General features: G+C 59.7%; 1 protein-coding gene across 16 annotated transcripts in view; it reads left to right on the forward strand.

Moving 5' to 3' along the window:
• PLEKHA6 (pleckstrin homology domain containing A6) overlaps positions 1-19,987 on the forward strand; it is a 138,619-nt gene that overhangs the window by 105,054 nt on the left and 13,578 nt on the right. For 9 of the 16 annotated variants that reach the window (XM_012758965.3, XM_012759001.3, XM_075996932.1 and 6 more), the window contains 11 exons: positions 1,397-1,497; positions 4,955-5,157; positions 6,708-7,190; positions 8,317-8,839; positions 9,526-9,612; positions 10,685-10,738; positions 15,579-15,659; positions 16,542-16,610; positions 17,689-17,769; positions 18,069-18,218; positions 18,931-19,026. In XM_012758965.3, coding sequence (XP_012614419.2) covers positions 1,397-1,497; positions 4,955-5,157; positions 6,708-7,190; positions 8,317-8,839; positions 9,526-9,612; positions 10,685-10,738; positions 15,579-15,659; positions 16,542-16,610; positions 17,689-17,769; positions 18,069-18,218; positions 18,931-19,026 — 1,928 coding nt within the window. The remainder of the gene's footprint in view (positions 1-1,396; positions 1,498-4,954; positions 5,158-6,707; positions 7,191-8,316; positions 8,840-9,525; positions 9,613-10,684; positions 10,739-15,578; positions 15,660-16,541; positions 16,611-17,688; positions 17,770-18,068; positions 18,219-18,930; positions 19,027-19,987) is intronic. The other 7 variants (XM_075996933.1, XM_012759139.3, XM_012758992.3 and 4 more) reach the window with 6 other exon arrangements.

The raw sequence follows: 19,987 nt of genomic DNA on the forward strand, positions 1-19,987 counted from the left end.
GACTCTGTCTCAAAAAACAAAAAACTGCGAGCAAAGCCAAGGGCTCTGCAGAGGAGAGACTTTGGAACTGGCAGTAAGGATAGGACCTCCAAGAGCTGAGAACCCAAAAGGGCATGACATACCGAAATGGGGGTCACTGTCCACCAGAGAGGTGGTCTCAGGACAGTCCCTACACGCTGGGTGGACTCTGCCAGGCAGGGTCCGTCTCCTCTGGAGGGTGACAGCCTCAGCTTTCCTGAAGACAGCTGGGGGTCCAGCCCCAAGTCCCGTGTGCTCTTTCGGCCCATCCCTTCCTCTGGGCACCGCGCTGAGGTCCAGACGGAGAAGCTGAACGGGGCCACGTATCCCGAGGCCGTGATGAGGAGGGGAGAAGCGGGGCTCCAGGAGTTTGTGAGCCCTGCAGAGGTTTCTTCTGAACCCTCGAGGGAGGTTTTTCAGAGCCCTCCACCTGGGGAATAAGCAGCAGTCCCAGCAAAGTAGGGGGGTCTTGCCACGTCTCCAAGTTGCCCCCCACCGTCCCACAGAGCTGCCCCCTCTCACCTCACACTGGCAGCTGGGAGCCCCGAGCAGCCGATCCGATCCGTGGGGCTCCTTTGGGGACCCCGGGTGAGTTATGGGACAGCCAGACTCCCACCTGACCCCAGGGCCGGAGGGGCCAGGGGCTCCACGCAGTGCGATTCCCCGTGGAGACCCGGAAGGATCTCAACAGGACAGGGCAAAGCGGGCTGCCGGGTGCCCGGGAGCACTTTAGCCAGAGTTACCCAGAGGAGCCGGAGCGCGGGAGGTGGGATGGCCGATTCTGCCATGCCCTGTCCCGTCACCCCGTCACCCGTGTCCCTGCCGGGGTGGTCTCGTTTAGTGAGGCAAGACAGGACAGTGGTCACGGATGCTGTCTTCGGAGTAGACTCTTGGGTTGAGAGACCAGTTTCACCAGTTACCGCTTAAGTAACCTTGGACAAATCGCTTAACCTCTCCGTGCCTCAACTTCCTTACCTGTAAAATGGGCAGAACAACAGTGCCTCTTCGTGGGCTTGTTGGGAGGGTGAAGTCCGGTCAGGCATTTCTCTTGGGACGGCGCCTGGCTGCGCGAACACTCCCAGGACGGCGGCTGCTGCTCCCTTGTCTGTCGGTGCGCTGGAATGCTCGCTCCAGTGGGGTGGGCACCCTCCCTCTCGTCCACGTCCTCGGTCCCAGCGTCAGGGGCGGCACGTGCGGGGCCACCGCACTCCCCAGCTCTGGCAGTGCGTCTCTCGGAGTGTGCCTGGTGGCCCCGAGTGCCTGACGCGCAGCAGGTGAGCAGCGGACACTTAGCGGTGTCTGTCGTGCCAGGGCAGCACACTCCTCACGCCCCCCACCGTGCACACGCGTGCACACCCCGTGTGCTCTCTCCCTGCAGATGAGAAGGAGGAGAGCGTCCTGGGCAGCATCCCGCTGCTGAGCTTCCGCGTGGCAGCCGTGCAGCCCTCGGACAACATCAGCCGCAAGCACACGTTTAAGGTCAGTTGGCCCCGCTCTCCCCAGGTCATGGGGGGTCACGTGGGGTCACGTGGGGTGGGGGGCAGGCCTGCCCTTCTGGAGCGTGTGGGATGGAGAAGGATCAAGACCCAGCTCCCCGGGGAACCCCAAGTGGTGGAGCAGTGGTGGTGGTGGCAGTGATGGTCGTGATGGTGGTGGTGGCATAGGAGGAGGAGGAGGAAGGAGGAGGCAGTGGCCCCCAATTCTTAGGAGAGTCTGTCTTAAGGCTGAGATGAGGCTTGCCAGAACCCCCTCCTCTTCTCTTGGGGGTCAGGCCCCCCAGAGTAGGCCAGTGGAGGCGTGCTTCAGTGGGACCAGGGGTTTTCCTGGGGAGGAAATAGTTACGCTCTGAGCCCCTGGACCACGTGCCAGCAGCCTGCCCCGGGAAGTCCGTCTTGGCAGAGGCAGGGGCGCGGCTGGTGGGCTCTGAGATCTTTTCCGAACAGGCTTTCTCCCTCCCCACCTGCTCCCAGGGAGTCGGACCCCTCCCTCTGAGTCAAACTCCTCAAATTCCAGTCTTCAGAGAAAATTAGGAGTTGAGTGTCATTGCAGTCGAGAGCTGCAAAGCCCCATGTAGACAGCCCTTGGAGAGAACAAGTGGGCAGGAAAATGGGACTCCCCTGCCTGCTCGCTGTCACTCCCTCTGATCCCCCCGGGGATCACCCGGCACAGACGCGCCCGCAGCTGGCTCATCCCGGGCCGGTGTTTTTCCACATTTAAAAATTCATGACCCATTAAAAACCATAAACATCCCACATCCTTTTTGTATTTTAAAATGCAGACATCATAGGTTCCTTTTCATTTTCCAAGTGTAAAATGATGGTAGCAACCACGCATTGTCTTAGTACAAAGCCCTCTCCCCCTCAGCCGAGAGTCGCTGCCCAAGACCCTTCAGACCCAGAGCCGTGATCATGGCGTGCGAGGACAGGACTTGCCGGTCACCCCAGGCCAGTCTCTGAGCATCTAGGGCCTCAGGGACTCTGACCCCTTCTGTCCTTCTGACGCCAGTCACCTGGCCCCAGAAAAGACGGGGAGCCAGCATGCACAGGTCCCGCTGCGGGGAACAAGCAGGGACTTATTTGGCACATAATTAGTTTCTGGCCTCCCAGGGTCTTGTATGCCAGAGGTGTGAACAGGATGAACAGTTAATAGAACTCTGCCTCCGTGCAGCCGGTTGTAGCTGGGGAAATAGGAACAGGCTGTTGAACCAACAACAAGCGGTCCCGCCGTACACAGACGGGCACGCACACACCCCCACACGTAATCAAACAGCCGGTCTCGCCCTCCCCGCCAGGCCTGTGCAGAGACACACACGCACTCGGGCTTGGAGCCCTGCCAGCGGCAGGCGTGAGATAAACATCCCCGAGTGACTGGCGCAGCCCCCTGCCGCCAGCCCCCGCGCCCTGCCCCTGGAGCGCTCGGCCTCTTTAAAACCGGCCCCAGGGCTGGGCCCACAAAGGGTTCTGACTGTGGCTATTCAGTGGCCTTCCCCAGGGAAGGGAGGGGAGCCGAGACAGACGGGAGGCTTGTCCTGCTGCGGCCACCAAGCGGAACGCTTGCACGGCTAATGCCTTAACCTCTTCCCGACCCGCCGCCGCGCACAGGCTCGGTGGGCTTCGCCCCACAGGGACAGCCCCTGCCTCCCCTGGCCCCTGTCATCGTTCCAGGCCGCTGCCCCTCCCGGCTCCCGTCAATAGCCCTGTCTTTTCCCAGGCCCTCTGCCGTCCCCTGTCACAGCACTTGTTCCTTTGCCTTTGCTCTCTCCTTGTTTCCTTGGCATGTGTTGTCCCCCGGCGTGACCGTGAGCTCTTCAAGTGCAAGAGCGTGTCTTTTCCCTCCTTGGGACGGGTGTCCCCGCGGGCTCCGCATACAGGCCGCTCGCCGGGTGCTCGCTGAATGGATGAATTCATCCGCTGCCCTCTCCCGCCCGCCCCGGGACACACCCCCCGGCCCTGCCTGTGTCCCTCTTCCCTACAATGGCCGTGTGTTCTCCACCCAGAGGACGTGCTCAGATCCCTGGTCCCCCTGCCCCCGTGCGGTTTCACGTCCCGGCTGCCTCCCGGCGGCTCCAGTGGCTGTCGGCATGTCCCCGGCATCTACCGTACCCGTCCTGAGCCGGCCCACGCGCTGGGGCTCTGCAGGAGGGTGAAGCCGGCAAGGAGGCCCACCCCGCCTCTTCCCGGGTGAGGGCTCCTGTCAGGAAGAAATTGAGGGCCGGGGGCAAGTAGAGGTGAGGTGGGATTGGCTGCAGTCGGGGGCGGGGGGCTTCACGAGGGCCAGCCAGGAAAGCATGCGGAGGGTGTGGGTTTGACACTGTGTAGGAGAGCCCTGAGCTTGGACAGAGATGCCCTCTCCTCTCCCAACCCCCAGAGACCCAGGATTGAGCACCTAAGGGGTCAGAGGCTGGAGTGAGGCTCACATCTGAGACCCTCGGTCACTGCTAGATTCCCCCTTTGACAGAGATAAACTAGGGCTACCTGATTTTCATTGGAGATTAAGGGTCTCACCTGGGAGTATGCCGAGGTCCCCGAAAGAATCTAGTCCTGCGGCCTCTTTTCCTCGAGTTTCACCAGGCAGACCCTCCCCATTACACAGATGCATCAATTAAGGTCAGAGCAGAAAAGCAACCAACCTGTCTGCAGTCGCAGAGCTGGTCGGGAGCAGAGCCTGGGTTAGCACTGGGGTTCCCTGACTCACCCTCTACCACCAGCCCAGATTTCCACCGTGCAAGCTCTCCACTTTCCGCCCCGTGGTAGGCTGAACTGGGCATTGCTGGGTGCCATCATTCCAAGGGTGACACTGAGTAGAAGGGGACAGTCAGAATTTTCCCCCTTCCCTGTGCTCCTCAATGTTTCCTGCCATGTGGTCTTCTGTCTCTCCCTCTGGTGTTGGTTGACCTGTTTTCTGCTTCTCCTCCTTCTGGCCACGTGAGGACCCTTCCTCTGGACAGGAGCTCTCTTCTGGGTTCCCGCCCGCTGTGCCTGCTCGCAGCCGCCAACTAGGTAGTGTGCTCTGTCTGTGTGCAGTGCATGCCCTTGCATGCCCGTGTCCCTCCACGGGGAGGAGACAGTGCCAGCTTCTCAGTGGTGAAGCTGGGGCTGAGATTGGCATGTGCTCGGGGGGTCATCTCCCCCAGACATCGGGTAATTGCCTTTCAAATGAAACATGGGATTTGATGGGAGAGTGGGTGAGATAATTGTCCCTCCTGCTTATAATCGTCTCAGGTGGGGCAGGTGGACTTACCTGGCTATATTGGGTGGCCTAATGGCATCCAGAGGGCCAGCCAAGGCAGGTATCTGGATACCAGCTGGAGCGCGTGGGACAGCCGTGGGCTACCCGTCTCCTTGCTCCTGAGCTCCTGTGGGGGAAAGAGCCATGGGTGCAGGGAACGGCCTGACTGACCGCCCACTCTGTGGGTGCTGGTGTCCTCTCCCAACAGGTGACTGTGTGCTGGGTGGACGAGGCCGGGGCCAGTTCCACGCACTGCCTCTCCCCACAGGCGGAGCATGCCGGCGTCCGCACCTACTTCTTCAGTGCCGAGAGCCCGGAGGAGCAGGAGGCCTGGATCCAGGCCATGGGGGAGGCTGCCCGAGTCCAGATCCCCCCAGCCCAGAAGTCGGTGCCCCAAGCCGTGCATCACGGGTGAGCGCCGGGGTCCTGGGCGTGGTGGGGGCGCAGAGAGGAGAAAGAGGAGGATTGAGGAAGTGCCCGGCGCCGCACTATTGCTGGGCCCAGCGTGCCGGCTCGAACCCCTGCATAGCGTGTGAACTGTCTCCTGGTATCCGAGCATCTGAGCAGGAGCCTAAGTGATGGCAGAGCCTGAGGTCTCCCTTCCCCCGACCAGCCCCTCCTCTTCCATCTGAGCTGGGGGAGGCCAGGAGAGAAGGCGCGTTCCATCGGAGGTCCAAGGTGTCAGGGTCATTTGCTCGTTTTTCTCGGCTGTGTGTGCCAAGCACACAACCTCTGGGAAAAAGTGGACTCAGGTTTGCAGCACAGCTTGGCCCCTTGGTCACAGCGTGAGCTCCGTGTAAGGGACCTAGCCTCTCCGAACCCGAGTTTCCTCTGCTCCAAACCAGCGACCACAGTCCTCCCCCCTAGAGTTGTCTCGAGGACTGCGTGTAGCGTGTGCGAAACGCTTGCCGTGTAGTCACCGCTCGACATGTGGCCGCCTCATCACCCGTCGTCACCCACGGGCCCAGCGTCTGTCCCTCCTGTGGCTGGGCGTGGAGCCGGGAGCGAGGCGTAACCGGGGATCCAGAGCAGGGGGTTTCACAGCGTAGACTCCAAGTCCATTCGCATGTCTCAGAAATGTTTATCAAGCAATGTTTCGGCAGGGATGCTCGACTATGTCGAATCTGGGAAGCTGTAGGGAGAAAATTGTCACGCGTTTCGCTTCAGCCGAGGGGCGTGCTTCCAGAAGTCCATTCCTGCATTGCGCAGATGCTCACTGTAAATGTAAATGTGCGAGGCGCTGCAGCAGGCGCTAGGAACACAAGAGGGGAGAGCCTGCCACGTCCCTTCCCTGGTGGAGCCTGTGTTCTGGCGGAAGGCAGTGCTGGAAGAAACACGTTTTGGAGAAGGGAGCTAGTGTGTTCATAGGCCTGTGAATTTGGAGGCAGCAGTTTCTGCCCTGGTCCCTGCTGTGTTTTATGTCACAGCAGTCCTAGGAGGGGAGGTGATATCGTCATACCCATTCTGCCAGTGAGCAGCTAAAGGTGCATGGCAGTTAAGTAACTTTCTGCAGGAGACAGAGCTGGGCTATGACAAGCCTTTGTCGCTGGGGCGTCGAGGATGGTTACTGCTTTGAATCCTCAGGAGAGAGCAAACAAACCTCGGGCTGGCTCAGGGACAGACGACTGAGAAAAGCAAGACCAGCTGAGTTAGTCTCGGCTGTAGCTTGAAGGTGGGGCTCAGGGCTCAGAGCGGGCTGGCGGAGGGAGTGGAGAGTGACCTGCAGAGAGGCCCTGAGGGCAGAGGGCCTGGCAGGAGCAGGCCTGGGGTGGGTTCTGTTGTGTAATGGCTCAGGCGGGAGCGAGAAGACACAGCGGTGGGACTTGCAAGGCAGAACTGGAACCCACCGAATCCTGGTTCTGTCACCTCCGTCCTGCCCGTCCTTCCCACCCACCCCCCCACCCCGCCCACCTCCACGCTGGGCTGGGGTGACTGACAGCGTCTCCCTTGGCATCCTGCAGCCACGAGAAGCCAGACTCGGAGAACATCCCCCCCAGCAAGCACCACCACCAGGCACCCCACGGCAGCCTCCCCAAGCCGGAGCTGGAGGCCAAGACCCGAGGGGAGGGAGACGGCCGGGGCTGCGAGAAGGCAGAGAGGAGGCCCGAGAGGCCGGAAGTCAAGAAGGAGCCTCTGGTGAAGGCCAACGGCGTCCTAGCTGGGCCGGAACCAGCCTCAGAGCCGGGCAGCCCATACCCCGAGGGCCCGAGGGTGCCAGGCGGTGGGGAGCAGCCCGCGCAGCCCAACGGCTGGCAGTACAGCTCCCCGAGCCGGCCGGGGAGCACGGCCTTCCCGCCTCAGGACGGAGACAGCGCGGGCCACCGCCGGAGCTTTCCGCCGCGCACCAACCCGGACAAAATCGCCCAGCGCAAGAGCTCCATGAACCAGCTGCAGCAGTGGGTGAACCTGCGCCGGGGGGTGCCCCCGCCCGAAGACCTCCGGAGGTGAGGCCTGGCGGGGGTGCAGTCACAGCCGGGGCAGGGGAAGGGGGTGGTACCCCGAGAGGCATCCCCAACTGGAATTCTTCTGGAAGCCAGGCCGAGTTGGGAAACCAAGGAAATCCCATGACTCCCAGCTTGCCCAAAGCCTGCCCTGCCCCGTGACTCCATCCATATTCAGGTTTTGGCCGCTGCCCCATTCTTGCTTTCCCGGTCCACTTCCTGCAGGAGAAGGGACAGCCTGCCCCAGGGCTCTCCCCGGGGTCCTGCGCAGCCCAGGAAACAGCAGCCCGGGGCGGGGGTCTCGAAGTTGTCCTAGTCAGACATCCGCCTATGCCGTGGGACAGACCCCCCACGACCTCCTCTACCAACACGGGACTCAGTCGCCCCCGGACCAACTCACTCCACTTTTGAGCAGCTCTAATCGTTTGAAAGCCATTATTTACATGCAGTTAAAGAAACAAAACAAACAAAGCAGCTCATTGGTCCTCCCTTTGGCCAGTTTACTCCTCTCTCCCATGACTGGCTTTCAAATCATATCCGTGGAGATGCGTGTTGGGCCCATGGTGTGCACCAGGGCCGGTGGGCCACCAGCTCCGTCCCGGCATGGGCAGCTACAGGGACCTCTGGGCCTGGGAGGAACCTGCCCCCTGGTGGCCGGCCCCTGCTCACCAGCTCACTGCTGGGGGCCTGGCTGGGTGGGGGGATCTGGCCTGCCCTCGGGAGAGGGCCTCACTTGGGATCAGTCCCAGGAACCTTCTGGTTCTGTCCTCCATGAGCTCATACTATCGGGAAGCTGCGCTGCCTGGTAGACCCTCCTCTATCTGCCTCTCCCGGGAAGCATCCGATAGATGGTCCCACATTGGGTCGGAGATGGCTAGCAAGGCTTCAGGTTTCTTCCTAGGCCTGTTTTATTTTTAGAAGACAAAGATCAAAGCTTTGAATGGTGCAATTTCTCGCCTCGGGGAGCTGGCGGAGTAAGGGGGCTTTGAGCTCGGGTCTCCCGCTCACCTCTGCCCCGAGCCTCCCCCGGAGCACCCTGCGCTAGGCTGGAGGACCTGGGGCGCAGGCAGGTGGGTGGAGGGGTGCCGGTTTTGCCTGCCTTCCTTGCAGCGTCCTCTCTCTCTCTCAGTCCCTCTAGGTTCCAGCCCGTGTCCCGCAGGGTCCCCGAGTATTACAGCCCTTACTCCTCGCAATACCCGGACGATTACCAGTACTACCCGCCAGGGGTGCGGCCGGACAGCATCTGCTCCATGCCGGCCTACGATCGCGTCAGCCCGCCCTGGGCCCTGGAGGACAAGCGCCATGCTTTCCGCAACGGCGGCGGCCCCGCCTACCAGCTGCGGGAGTGGAAGGAGCCCACCACCGCCTATGGGCGGCAGGACGGCACCGTCTGGGTCCCCAGCCCCTCCCGGCAGCCGCCCGTCTACTACGATGAGCTGGACGCGGCCTCCAGCTCCCTGCGCCGCCTGTCCCTGCAGCCCCGGTCTCACTCCGTGCCCCGCTCGCCCAGCCAGGGCTCCTACAGCCGCGCCCGCGTCTACTCCCCCGTCCGCTCGCCCAGCGCCCGTTTCGAGCGGCTGCCGCCACGCAGCGAGGACATCTACGCCGACCCCGCCGCCTACGTGATGCGGAGGTCCATCAGCTCCCCCAAGGTGAGCCCCCAGCCTGCCCCTCCCCCCTCGCCCTCGCCCCCCCAGACCCCCGGAGGCCCAAGGCCATCTGCTGAGAAGAGGCGGAGATGTGGGGGCACCTGACTCTGAGCTTTTGATCCAGTTTAGATCCAGTTTGGTCCAGTCCAGAATGTGACTCTGAGCTTCTGATCCAGTTTACAGCTGAGAGTAGTATGTGACAAAGCTGGCCGGGCACGGTGGCTCACACCTATAATCCTAGCATCCTGGGAGGCCGAGGCCAGAGCATCCCTTGAGGTCAGGAGTTTGAGACCGGCCTGAGCAAGAGCGATAGGAAAAATTAGCCGGGCATGGTAGTGCACACCTGTAGTCCCAGCTACTCGGGACCTGTGGCAGTGGCCCGGGCAGCCACTGGCCTGCGGCTCTGTCCCCGGCAGTATTGCTTCGCCCCCCGAGTGGGGGAGACCTTGCCCTCTGTGCCCGTGCCCAGCTCGTGCCAGGAACCATGCTGATTTAAGAGGGCAGAGAGGGTTCTGCCTTTTCGAGTCTTGAGGACCCGGCTGGATCACTGTGAGCGGGGGGCTGCTATCCATTTGGTTTGGCATCTGCTCTGGGAGCGAATACAGACACCCCTAGCCTCGAGCTCCCACTGTGGGGGGAGTCTGTGTCCCAGCCGGACCCCTCACCTCTGCGATCCGTTTCTCTTCCAGTATGATTACCTGGGAGACAGGCGGCCAGTCCCTGCAGCACTGTTCCCCTACAACTACCCACCATCCCCCACGGTCCACGATAAGATGGTACGTCCTCTCCTGCCCTCCACCCCACCGTAGGGCCTCCCCTGTCTGCCTCCGCCAGAGCGGAGCTGAACGGGGGCGGACGCCAGGGATGCTCTGTGCCCAGCGCCCGGCCCCTCTGGTTCTGAGCAGCCTCTGGATGCCTCCTCCCTCCTGGCCAGGACTCTAGCTCCAATGCCATGTGTGGCGCCAGGTGCCCCCTCTCCCCTGGGACACAGGGCAGAGGAGCGTGGATGAGATCCGGGTGCCTGTGATGCCCTGATCCTCCCAGCCTCGGCACGACTCTGCTCTCCAGCATGCGGGAGAAGGGGCCTGGCCGGGGCTTAGGTTATGCACTGGGGTGCGCCCAACCACAGGCAAGACCTTCTCCACTCTTCTCCCTAAAGTGTATTTGTTTCAAGTTTGTCCTTTGCCTGGAATGCCACCTTTGGGGAAAGAGACAAGCAGTGCGATTGAGGAAGAGAAGATTGTCCATGTGGCATCTCCTCTTTTTCTCCCTGCTTTTGACTCAGTGTCTCTCCCTGGAATTTGTTCTCCTGAGAATTTTTGCCACCACTTACAGTACCAGGCGCAGACGCCCCACGCACTTAGGTGGGTGGGGGAGAACCGCTGAGACCGACAGGCGGAATCCTTGTCCCCATGATATAGCACCAGGAGGCCAGGAGGCTGCTGCTCCCTTGTCTGACCCTCACTCTGCCAGTGTGCGGACTCCATAGCCTTGACCCTTGGCAAACACACCTATCCGAGACCACCCATTTTCCCAGAACACCCAGAAAGGGCTGCTAGGAAGTGCCGCCTACCTCCATTGCTCCGGGGGTGCTCGACTCTCCCAGGGAGGGCAAGCAGGCAGGCCTGGGAGACACGGAGTTGGGGCCTGGAGTCCGTCCGTCCCTCCTCTCCCTGGGAGTGTCACCTGCCAGCATCCCGTCCCCAGACCTCCTCAAGGGCGGGGAGAGAGGCCTATCCTTGTCCAGCTATAACTCTTAACCGCTTTGCTTCTTTTTCATTGTTTTCTTTTGTGTGTCCCTGTTTGTTTGTGTCGCTGTGTGGCCTCTGGGCCTCGGGCTCCGGGTAGGATGAACTTTTAGATCTTCAGTTGCAAAGAAACCTAGAGTATTTGGATCAGCAGGTAGGCAGAGCTGGTGCGCCCCCATCCCACTGCCCTCTGTTGCGTCCCTGTCCTCCCCACCTCCTCATCTCCCAGCCTTCCGACAGCCTTTGTTGGTGTGACCCACCGGCACACAACAAAGTGGCTTATGTTTTGGTTTGCTCCTTCTCGCCCCTTCTCTTCAAAGCCCTTTAGGACAGCTGGGGGTTTCCTGGGGGAGAGAAGCATAATAAGCGAGAACATGAATAATTAATGCTACCTCTTTTTCCGCCAGCGTTCAGCACTGATGGAACTGCCCCCAGGGGGCAGGTAGGGAGTTTGCATTTTTGCCTGCAAGAGGCCAGGTGGGAGTAGCAGAGAGGAGGGAGCTCCTGGCTTGGCCCTGAGATGCTAGAGATTGAGTTCAGCCTGAGTCTGGGAGGCTAGCATATGCCATAATTTGTAAACGGACCCCTAGTGCCCCTCCCTAGGATGATTTAAAAAATAATATTAATTCGGTATAGTTGTTCCTCCACGAAGCCCTTTTGCACACACAGCTCATGCTTTCCTAAGCATTCAGTGGACAGAGGAAGTAGTATCCAGCCCGTTTTGCAGGGGAGCAAGCTGAAGAGACAGTGAGTGTTCCCACGAGGTGCAAACAGTCGGCTGCCTGGGCCCCAGGGCTCTGACGCTTGGCTGCCTTGCCCCCTAGGCTGAGGGAGCTGAGCTTCTCACTGGGGTCAGTCTGCTGGGCAGACGCTCAGCACATGTACGCGAGCACACGCTCTTATGTTCAGATCTGTGCTGCAAACCACGGGGACTTGGAAGCATGCAGCACTGTCCTGTGGAGGCTGCCCAGGATGGTGGAAATGACAGTGACAATAATTATAACAATAATAAAATGGCAGCAGCTCCCGGAATAGGGTGCTTCCTCCATGCCTCCATTCTAAGCACTTTACACATCCCTGAGTCCTTTCATCTTTGTAGCAACCCTAAAGATGGGGACTGTTATTATCCTCATTTTACAGCTGAGGGAAAGAAAAAGCACAGAGAGGTTAAATAACATGCCAAAGACACACAGCCAGTGAGCAGCACAGCTTAGAATGTGACTCTAAGCTTTTGATCCGGTTTACAGCTGAGGGTAATATGTGACAAAGCTGGCCGGGCACAGTGGCTCACACCTGTAATCCTAGCACCCTGGGAGGCCGAGGCCAGAGCATCACTTGAGGTCAGGAGTTTGAGACCGGCCTGAGCAAGAGTGATAGAAAAAATTAGCTGGGCGTAGTGGCACGCACCTGTAGTCCCAGCTACTTGGGAGGCTGAGGCAGGAGAATCATTTGAGTCTAGGAGTTTGAGGTTCCTATGAGCTAGGCTGACGCCACGGCAACTCCAGCCCGGGCAACAGAGTGAGACTCTGTTTCAAAAAAAAAAAAAAAATGTGACAAAGCTATGGTCAGACCTTATCAGGATGATTTCACATTCTTAAAGTTGCAGAAAAAAAGCCATAAACTTGAAATCAGAGGATATAGCTGCAACCCTTGATGCTCCTAGTCATAAGCCACGTGACCCATCTCACTGGGCCTCAATGTCGCAGAGAGATCACCATCCTAGAAGCACCGATAGCCACAGTTTAGTCAGCAGGACGGGGCCCAGCCCTCGAGGGCCTTGCATGCCAATCCCAAAGGCAGCACCCTGCGTCCACGCCACGAGTGTTCTGGTCCCTGTGGGAACAAGTCCCAGGGTGCCGACTCAGAGCAGGGCCGGGAAGCACAGGATCCTCCCAGTGGGAAACAGTTCTGCTAAGGAGCAGGGCCCGGTGTCCTCCTGCCTCCGGGGTCCCAGGCAGGCTCCCCACCCCCCACATGATCTGCTCTCCGCTCCATCCATGATACCTGGCTAGCTGAGCGCTGGTGCAGACAGCTGGGCCTCTTCCTGGGGGCTTCTGCCCTAGAAGAGGGGCCGGCATGTTAGGCTGGGGGCTTCAGAAATAAACTTCCGGAGGACCCCCTCCCGGAGAAAGGGTAATATTCTTAAAAGGCAGTCTTGCATGATAAGAAGAGTCTAGAACATAGACGCTGCCACTCTAGTTCCACCTCTGCCATTTACAGGGTGTTTTTTTTAGCTCCTAGAAATGTCACTTGGTCTCTCTGGGTCTTTGTTTTCTCAATCATAAAGCGGACCTTATAGAGCCTGCCCTTTCTACACCACAGGTTTATTGGGAGAATCAAGTGGGAATGTACACGAGAGCTCTGTGTCGGGCATTGGCAAGGAGTGGTGATCGCTGCTACTGCCATTCTGTTGTTTTTGTAAAACTCAAAAATATCAAGGCTGGGTGCGGTGCCTCACGCCTGTAATCCTAGCACTCTGGGAGTCCAAGGAGGGAGGATCGCTCAAGGTCAGGAGTTCGAAACCAGCCTGAGCAAGAGCAAGACCCAGGTTATACTAAAAAATATATATATATATATAAAGAAATTAATTGGCCAACTAAAAATATGTAGAAAAAATTAGCCGGGCATGGTGGCGCATGTCTGTAGTCCCAGCTACTCGGGAGGCTGAGACAGGAGGATTGCCTGAACCCAGGAGTTTGAGGTTGCTGTGAGCCAGGCTGACACCACGGCACTGTAGCCCAGGCAACAGAGTGAGACTATCTCAAATATATGTGTGTGTGTGTGTATATATATATATATGTATATATATATATATGTGTATATGTATATACACACACACACACATACATATATATAAATGAATCGAGCACCACTTACTGGATAGGTGCTTTCTCACAAAGTATCTCTAACATTTTAGAGAGACAGAAGGTAGCACAAGGGAATCCTCCCAGGGTTAGGCCACGTGGGCTGAAAGATCCCCAAAGCCACAGCACAGGTGGGAGGTGGCCAGGATGAGAACATTCCTCTCCCTTCATTTGTTGCTTTAGATCTACACGTTGGGAAAGGAACGAGATTGGTGAGTGCCCAGGGAGAGCCTGGGCCTCCCGTGCCCTCTCGAAGCCTGATGTGCTGGTAGATCTGCCTTGTCCCGTGTGTGCTCACCTGCACACACAATCCACACACAACACCACACATACCCACACCATACATGCATACCCCATTCAAATTCAACATACTCCCCTACACACACAAACACACAGGCACACTCCGTGAAGATGGGGATAGCCCTGAGTTGGGATCCTTGGCCGGGCGCAGTGGCTCACGCCTGTAATCCTAGCACTCTGGGAGGCTGAGGCAGGAGGATCGCTTGAGGTCAGGATTCTAGACCAGCCTAAGCAAGAGCGAGACCCCGTCTCTACTAAAAATAAGAAAAATTAGCCAGGTGTGGTAGTGTGCACCTGTAGTCCCAGCTGCTCAGAAGGCTGAGGCAGGAGGATCACCTGAGCCCAGGAGTGTGAGGTTGCTGTGAGCTAGGCTGACGCCACGGCACTCTAGCCTAGGTGACAAAGTGAGACTCTGTCTCAAAAAAAAAAAAAAAATGTGGTCGATGTCCTGTCGACCTTTAACTCTTACAAAGACTCAACTTCACGTGACAAGTGCTCTTTTGAAAGCCTTTTAAGTCACACTTTATACAACAGAAAAAAATTTTAGCCGTGACATGGAACAGTCGGACCCTAGCAAAGCCTGTCAGGGTGCCGCAGACCCCGCAAGGACGGTGGTGGGTCCCTGGCCCTGTGGACAGCATGTGGCAGCGAGGCTGCGTGTGGGCCGTTGCCTAATAGGGGAAAGAGGAGGAAGAGACAGCGTGGGTCCCACTGAGGCCGGGAGGCGATGGAGAAAACAGGCAGCTCCCCGAAGTGCGACCCCCAGACATCCCCCCCCCATGTGGCTCGAATGTGTCCTCCCTCCCCTCATTCACTTTCCCTCCCCCAAAGCTTTTCCTGCACGATTCCCCTCGTCTTCTGCCCTCCCCTGTAGAACAATGGAGTTAAAGGGACACAGCCAGGGACACTCCTGGACACTGGTGGCGCCACTCTCTGACCCTCTCACACTGCAGCCAGTGGGGGAAGTGATGGCGTTTCTGGTTGAATTGGTTGGCCCGCCCTTCTCTCTCTCCTAAACCCTTCCTTTCTCTTTTTCCTCCTCCATCCCCTCTTCCTCTCCCTCCCTCCCTCCCTCCCTCCCTCCCTCCCTCTATTTCTCTCCTTTTTATTTGGCAATTAGTCTTTCCCCCTCCACGTCCCCAGTGATCCGTGAAACAGAAAGATAACGTGCGGAAGAACAGCAGTCTTCCAACACCTGGTGTCCCTTTAACACGCCCGCTTGTTTCCACCTCCTCGTTTGCTCCCTAGTGTCATCCGCGGTCACCACGGATGCCGCCAGCCCAGCTCTGGAGACGGTGCTAGCAGTCCTCCCACAGTAGAGCCGGGTGGGCAGGCCCCAGGGAGAGCGGCTGTGCCTGGTCACGAGTGCAGGGCCCTCCCCGGAGAGCAGGTCCCAGATGGTCCTTCTTCGGCTATTTAGCTCGAATGCTGACAGATCAGCCTTTCCACCTGCCTGTGTGGGGTTTTTGTCCAAAGCAGCGTGAGAAAGGAGACGAGGGCTAGGAGGAGGCAGCTGTGGCCAGTGTGCATGGGGCCCGCAGCGGGCAGGCGTGCCCTGGGCCAGAGCCACGGGGCTGGGGCTCTGCAGTGCCTCGAGCCAGGGCCCGGGGGCCTCCCCGCTCCCCTGGGCGGCTTTTCTGCAAGGACAGCTCCAGTGCTGACCCTGAGACAGAGGTCACCAGGGGCGAGGGACGGGCGCGGGCAGGCGCAGGGTGCCGAGGCCCCAGAGGAGCTGCCCTGCCCTGTTTCCTGGCAGAGGAGCGCAGGTGGGTGTGGGGGGCCCGCCGCGTGCGTCTGAGTGTGCATCGTCCGTTCCTTCCTCCGCTGCAGATGAGTGAGAGCGAGACTCTCATCAGTATGGTGAACCGCATGGTGGAGAGCTCCTCCCCCAGGGCCCAGCTCTTCATGCAAGTAAGACCTCTGCCTGGCAGCATGGTCCCCACCAGCGCCATTTCAGCGGCTTGTGCATGGTCCGGTCGCCCCGAGGCTCACTCCGCTCATCCGCCGGTTCTCATCTCCCCCGGAGACCGGCGCCGCTTGGTCTCCTCCCTTAATTCCTCCGTGTCCCCTCCATGCTTCACTTTCATGGGTTACGCCCGAGGCCCATCTTCCAAGCCATCGAGGTGGCCAGCACCGACATCTCATGCCGCGCCGGGGATCGCGGGTCTGCTTTGGCACGGGCAGGACGTCTGCTCCGCGTCTGCTGCCCTCTCGGCACGCGCCGTGGGGGTGAAGGGCGTGGGGGGTGTAACGTGGAACCATCCGAGGCCAGGGGTGTGCCAGACGGCTCACCACGGCCAGACAGCACTTGCTGGGCCCAGAAGCGTCTCTGAATTCTTGCCGATCCTGGTTTACTGTGACTGCGCCCGGTCTATGGGGGCGATAGCTCTCAGATGTTCCCATGCTCGCTGCCTCCGTCCTCCCACGGCCTGTCCCCATGGACGGCCGCAAGGTTCACCGATGTCACGGTGGTTACCAGTAAGCCACCAGGAGCTACACGCCCCATAGTTGCTCTCAGCAGCAGGTCCCAGGGCTGACGGGGGAGGACACACAGAGCGTGGCCTGAGCGGGTCCCATCAGCCTGGGACAATTGGGGTGCGGTCTGTTTCGGGCCATCAGAGGCTTGCCAGCTGGGAGACAAAAAATTAGCTCGGGGCCCTGGCACGGAAGCCACCAGGGGCGATGGACCACGGCCTCTGGCAGCAGCAGAGCGGGGCCGTGACATCAGCTCCCCACCCCTGCACACCCCCGTCCTGCCCCTGCGGTGACCTGACCGGCCCTGTGTCCCTGCAGGTCCCTCCGTACCCTGAGGTGTTCCGGGACAGCCTGCACACCTACAAGCTGGACGAGCAGGACACGGACGTAAGAGCGGCGCTCCCCGCTCCCTCTGTCCCCCGGCCTCCCCTGCCACTGTCCTCACCCCTCCTTCCCCCCACCCCGCTCTCTCCCCGCTGGGGCTCTTCACGCATTGGAGTCACATCTTCTCTCGCCACAAAGGCAACTTCCGCCTGCCCCTCCGCCCGTCCCCCCTTCTTTTCTCCGTCTTACCACCCACTCACCCGTCCCTCCCACTCTGGCCCTGGGTGTTTTTCCACCGAGCTCACGGCCCTCTGGTCTAGGGCAGCGGGCTCTGCCCTGCCCTCGGGGAGCCCCCGGCCGTGGGGACGCAGGCAGCAGTGGGTGGTGCTCATACCCTGAAGGGGACCCGGCATAGGTTCTGCAGGGGTGCGGGGAAGTGAGGCGTGTGGGCAGGTGGGTCAGGGACAAACAGGTAGCCTGTGAGCTGGCCCTGAAGGGGAGAGGCCTGGAGGGCAAGCTGTGGCTCGGGAGAGGAGCAAGGCAGGTGTGTGAGGACAGGCTAAGATCAAGGTGTGGACAGGGATAGCCCAGGTCTTTCCCAAAGGCGTCTGGCCTCACCTGCCTCTTCCCACTATTGCTGCCCGGCAGGCCTGGGGGAGGTCCCCCCATGACAGGACCAGACCTCAGAGGGACCCAGCCAGGGGCAGCCACCCTGAGAACTAGGAGGGGGGAGGGAAGACAGGGTCTAGGGGTGAGAGAGAGAGGAGGCTCCTGTGGGCCCGGCGTACACTGCTCGCTGCTTTCTCCAAGACTGCCCGGGCCAACACCCCGCCTGCCTCTCCCTCCAGCCCAGCCTCTCCCTAGCCTTTGTGACGTTCGCCCCTCAGGTGGATGGGGTACAGGAGCTTAACACTCGGCTCTCAGACCCACCAACCCGACCCACTTCCCCAGGGAGTAAGCACGTCTCCCCTCCCAGGGTAGAGACCCCCTCCTGTTCCCAGGAGCGGTCAAGGCCCAAGGTTGCTCAGCAGGGAAAGGAGGCAGTGGAGGCCAGGCCTGCCAACCCATTCCCAGGCCCCCGTCAAACTATGTCCTTCATCCTCTTCTTTCTCCCTCCCCTCCTCCACCCTCCGGGCCCCAGAAGCTGCTGGGCAAGCTGTGTGAGCAGAGCAAGGTGGTGCAGGAGCAGGACCGGCTGGTGCAGCAGCTCCGAGCGGAGAAGGTGAGAACCCAGGGTGGGCTGCAGCTGGGGTGTGCGGGCGGGCAGGGCGGGGCTGGCTTGGAGAAGGTCATGGCTGCTGTCTCCATCCAGGCTGGCAGAGCTTGGTCCTTCCTTAAACTTCTGTCCCACCCTTAAGCAGAACGGCTGGCTGAAGGTCTCCCGGGCCCTCAGCCAGTGTGAGGACAGCCCCCCCCCCCCCAAGCTGCCTGCTCCGCTTCTAAGGGCTCAGGCCCCTGCTGTTAACAACCCCAGAAAGGAGCCACCAGGGTTGCTCACGGCCGCCCCCTGCCTTCCTGCAGGAAAGCCTGGAAAGTGCCTTGATGGGGACGCACCAGGAGCTGGAGATGTTTGGCAGCCAGCCCGCCTACCCAGAGAAGCTGCTGCACAAGAAGGAGTCGCTGCAGAAGCAGCTCATCAACATCCGCGTGGAGCTGTCTCAGGCCACCACGGTAACCGGGCACAGGGCCTGCGCGCCCGCCACCCGCTCGGCCCAGGGCGCCCACCTGCCCGAGTCCAGATGCTCCTGGGAGGGCAAGAGCAGGGCGCTCCTCCCTGGCAGGGGCCTAAACAAAGACGTCGATACTGCCTGGCAAACAGTGTCAACGTCCACCGAGGGAATGGGCTCATTTCCCACCACGCCTGTCCCGGGACTCACTCAGGACGGCGAGAGGTGGCAGGGCACTTATTTCCTTGGCTGCTCTGACTTCTTTGCTGCCCACTTTCGCCTCCTCCCTTAAGAAGCAGGGCGCTGGCAGAAACCATTTCCCCGTGGGCAAAAGCAGACCCCTCCGGCACAGGCTGCTTGGAGAGCCGCAAAAGCCCCAGGAAAATGTGGCCCAGAAAGGAGGATGGTCTCCAACCTCCTCCTTCAGGCTCTTTTCCCTTTGCCCTGGGCAGAACAGGAGGGTACGGAGGCGATATTGTCCCCTTTCGGACTCGGGGTTCTCTTTATTTCTGTCTGTGGCGGGCCGGGCTGTTGCTCCTCTTGTAGGGCTAGTGTTGGGCTGTCATCAGGATGTCTCAGCCCGGTGCCCCTCTCCTTCGCTCCCTCTGTGCCCTCCTCCCCAGACCTCAGGCCCCCTGGCCCCAGGCCCCGTTGTAGGATAAGGAGCCATGCTTTGGTGACGGCGGCTTCTGCACTGAATGCTCCCTCCCCTGCAGGCCCTGACGAACAGCACCCTGGAGTACGAGAACCTCGAGGCGGAGGTCTCCGCCCTGCACGACGACCTCTGGGAGCAGCTCAACCTGGACGTGCAGGTGACGAAGGGCCCTGGGCCGGCTGGGGACGTGCCCTGTGCCTTCCCTGTCCTCTCAGGCAAAAGGGACCGCAGTGGCCTCCTCCCTTCTCACTTTAGCGACCTCAGAGACTTAGGGGGAGGAGTTGGTCCCGAGACAAAAGAAGAGGTTCAGGCCGCTGATAACAGACTCTAAGTATTTTTTGTTTTTGTTTTTTTGTGTGTGTTTGAGACAGAGTCTCGCTTTGTTGCCCAGGCTAGAGTGAGTGCCGTGGCATCAGCCTAGCTCACAGCAACCTCAGACTGCTGGGCTCAAGCGATCCTCCTGCCTCAGCCTCCTGAGTAGCTGGGACTACAGGCATGTGCCACCATGCCCGGCTAATTTTTTCTATATATATTAGTTGGCCAATTAACTTTTCTATTTATAGTAGAGACGGGGTCTTGCTCTTGCTCAGGCTGGTTTCGAACTCCTGACTGGAGCAATCGTCCCTCCTCAGCCTCCCAGAGTGCTAGGATTACAGGCGTGAGCCACTGTGCCTGGCCAGACTCTTAAGTTTTGGGGTAAAAATAATGTAGGATTCTTCTCAAGTCCCATCAGCTCGCAGGCAAAAGAGCTAAAACATAAGGTGTTTATCATCGTAAGGATTTAAAAAACAGGTAAACATAAACACCTGTCAGACGTCAGTAGAGGAGGTAGCACAGGATCTCTTTGGGACTTCTTAGGCAGGAAAGAGGCTTTGCTTCCTGGGATGGGTTAGAAACAGCCCACTGGGAGGCAGGAGGATGGACCTAGGGATCTTGGGGGTTCTCGTTCTTTCCTTCCCTCTGTCTTTTCTCCACCCAGGCCCTGCCTCTTCTCTAGCTAGTTTGCAAGCCCCTCTCTCTGACGCAGTCAACACCTGTTTTCTTCCTCTGTTTCCCTCCTGGCAACGAAACTCACCAGCTCTACCTTGCAGCTGGTCAGGCAGGGCGGAGCCCCTCCC

The sequence above is a fragment of the Microcebus murinus genome, chromosome 23 (genome assembly GCF_040939455.1).
Source record: "Microcebus murinus isolate Inina chromosome 23, M.murinus_Inina_mat1.0, whole genome shotgun sequence".
Classification (NCBI taxonomy): domain Eukaryota; kingdom Metazoa; phylum Chordata; class Mammalia; order Primates; family Cheirogaleidae; genus Microcebus; species Microcebus murinus.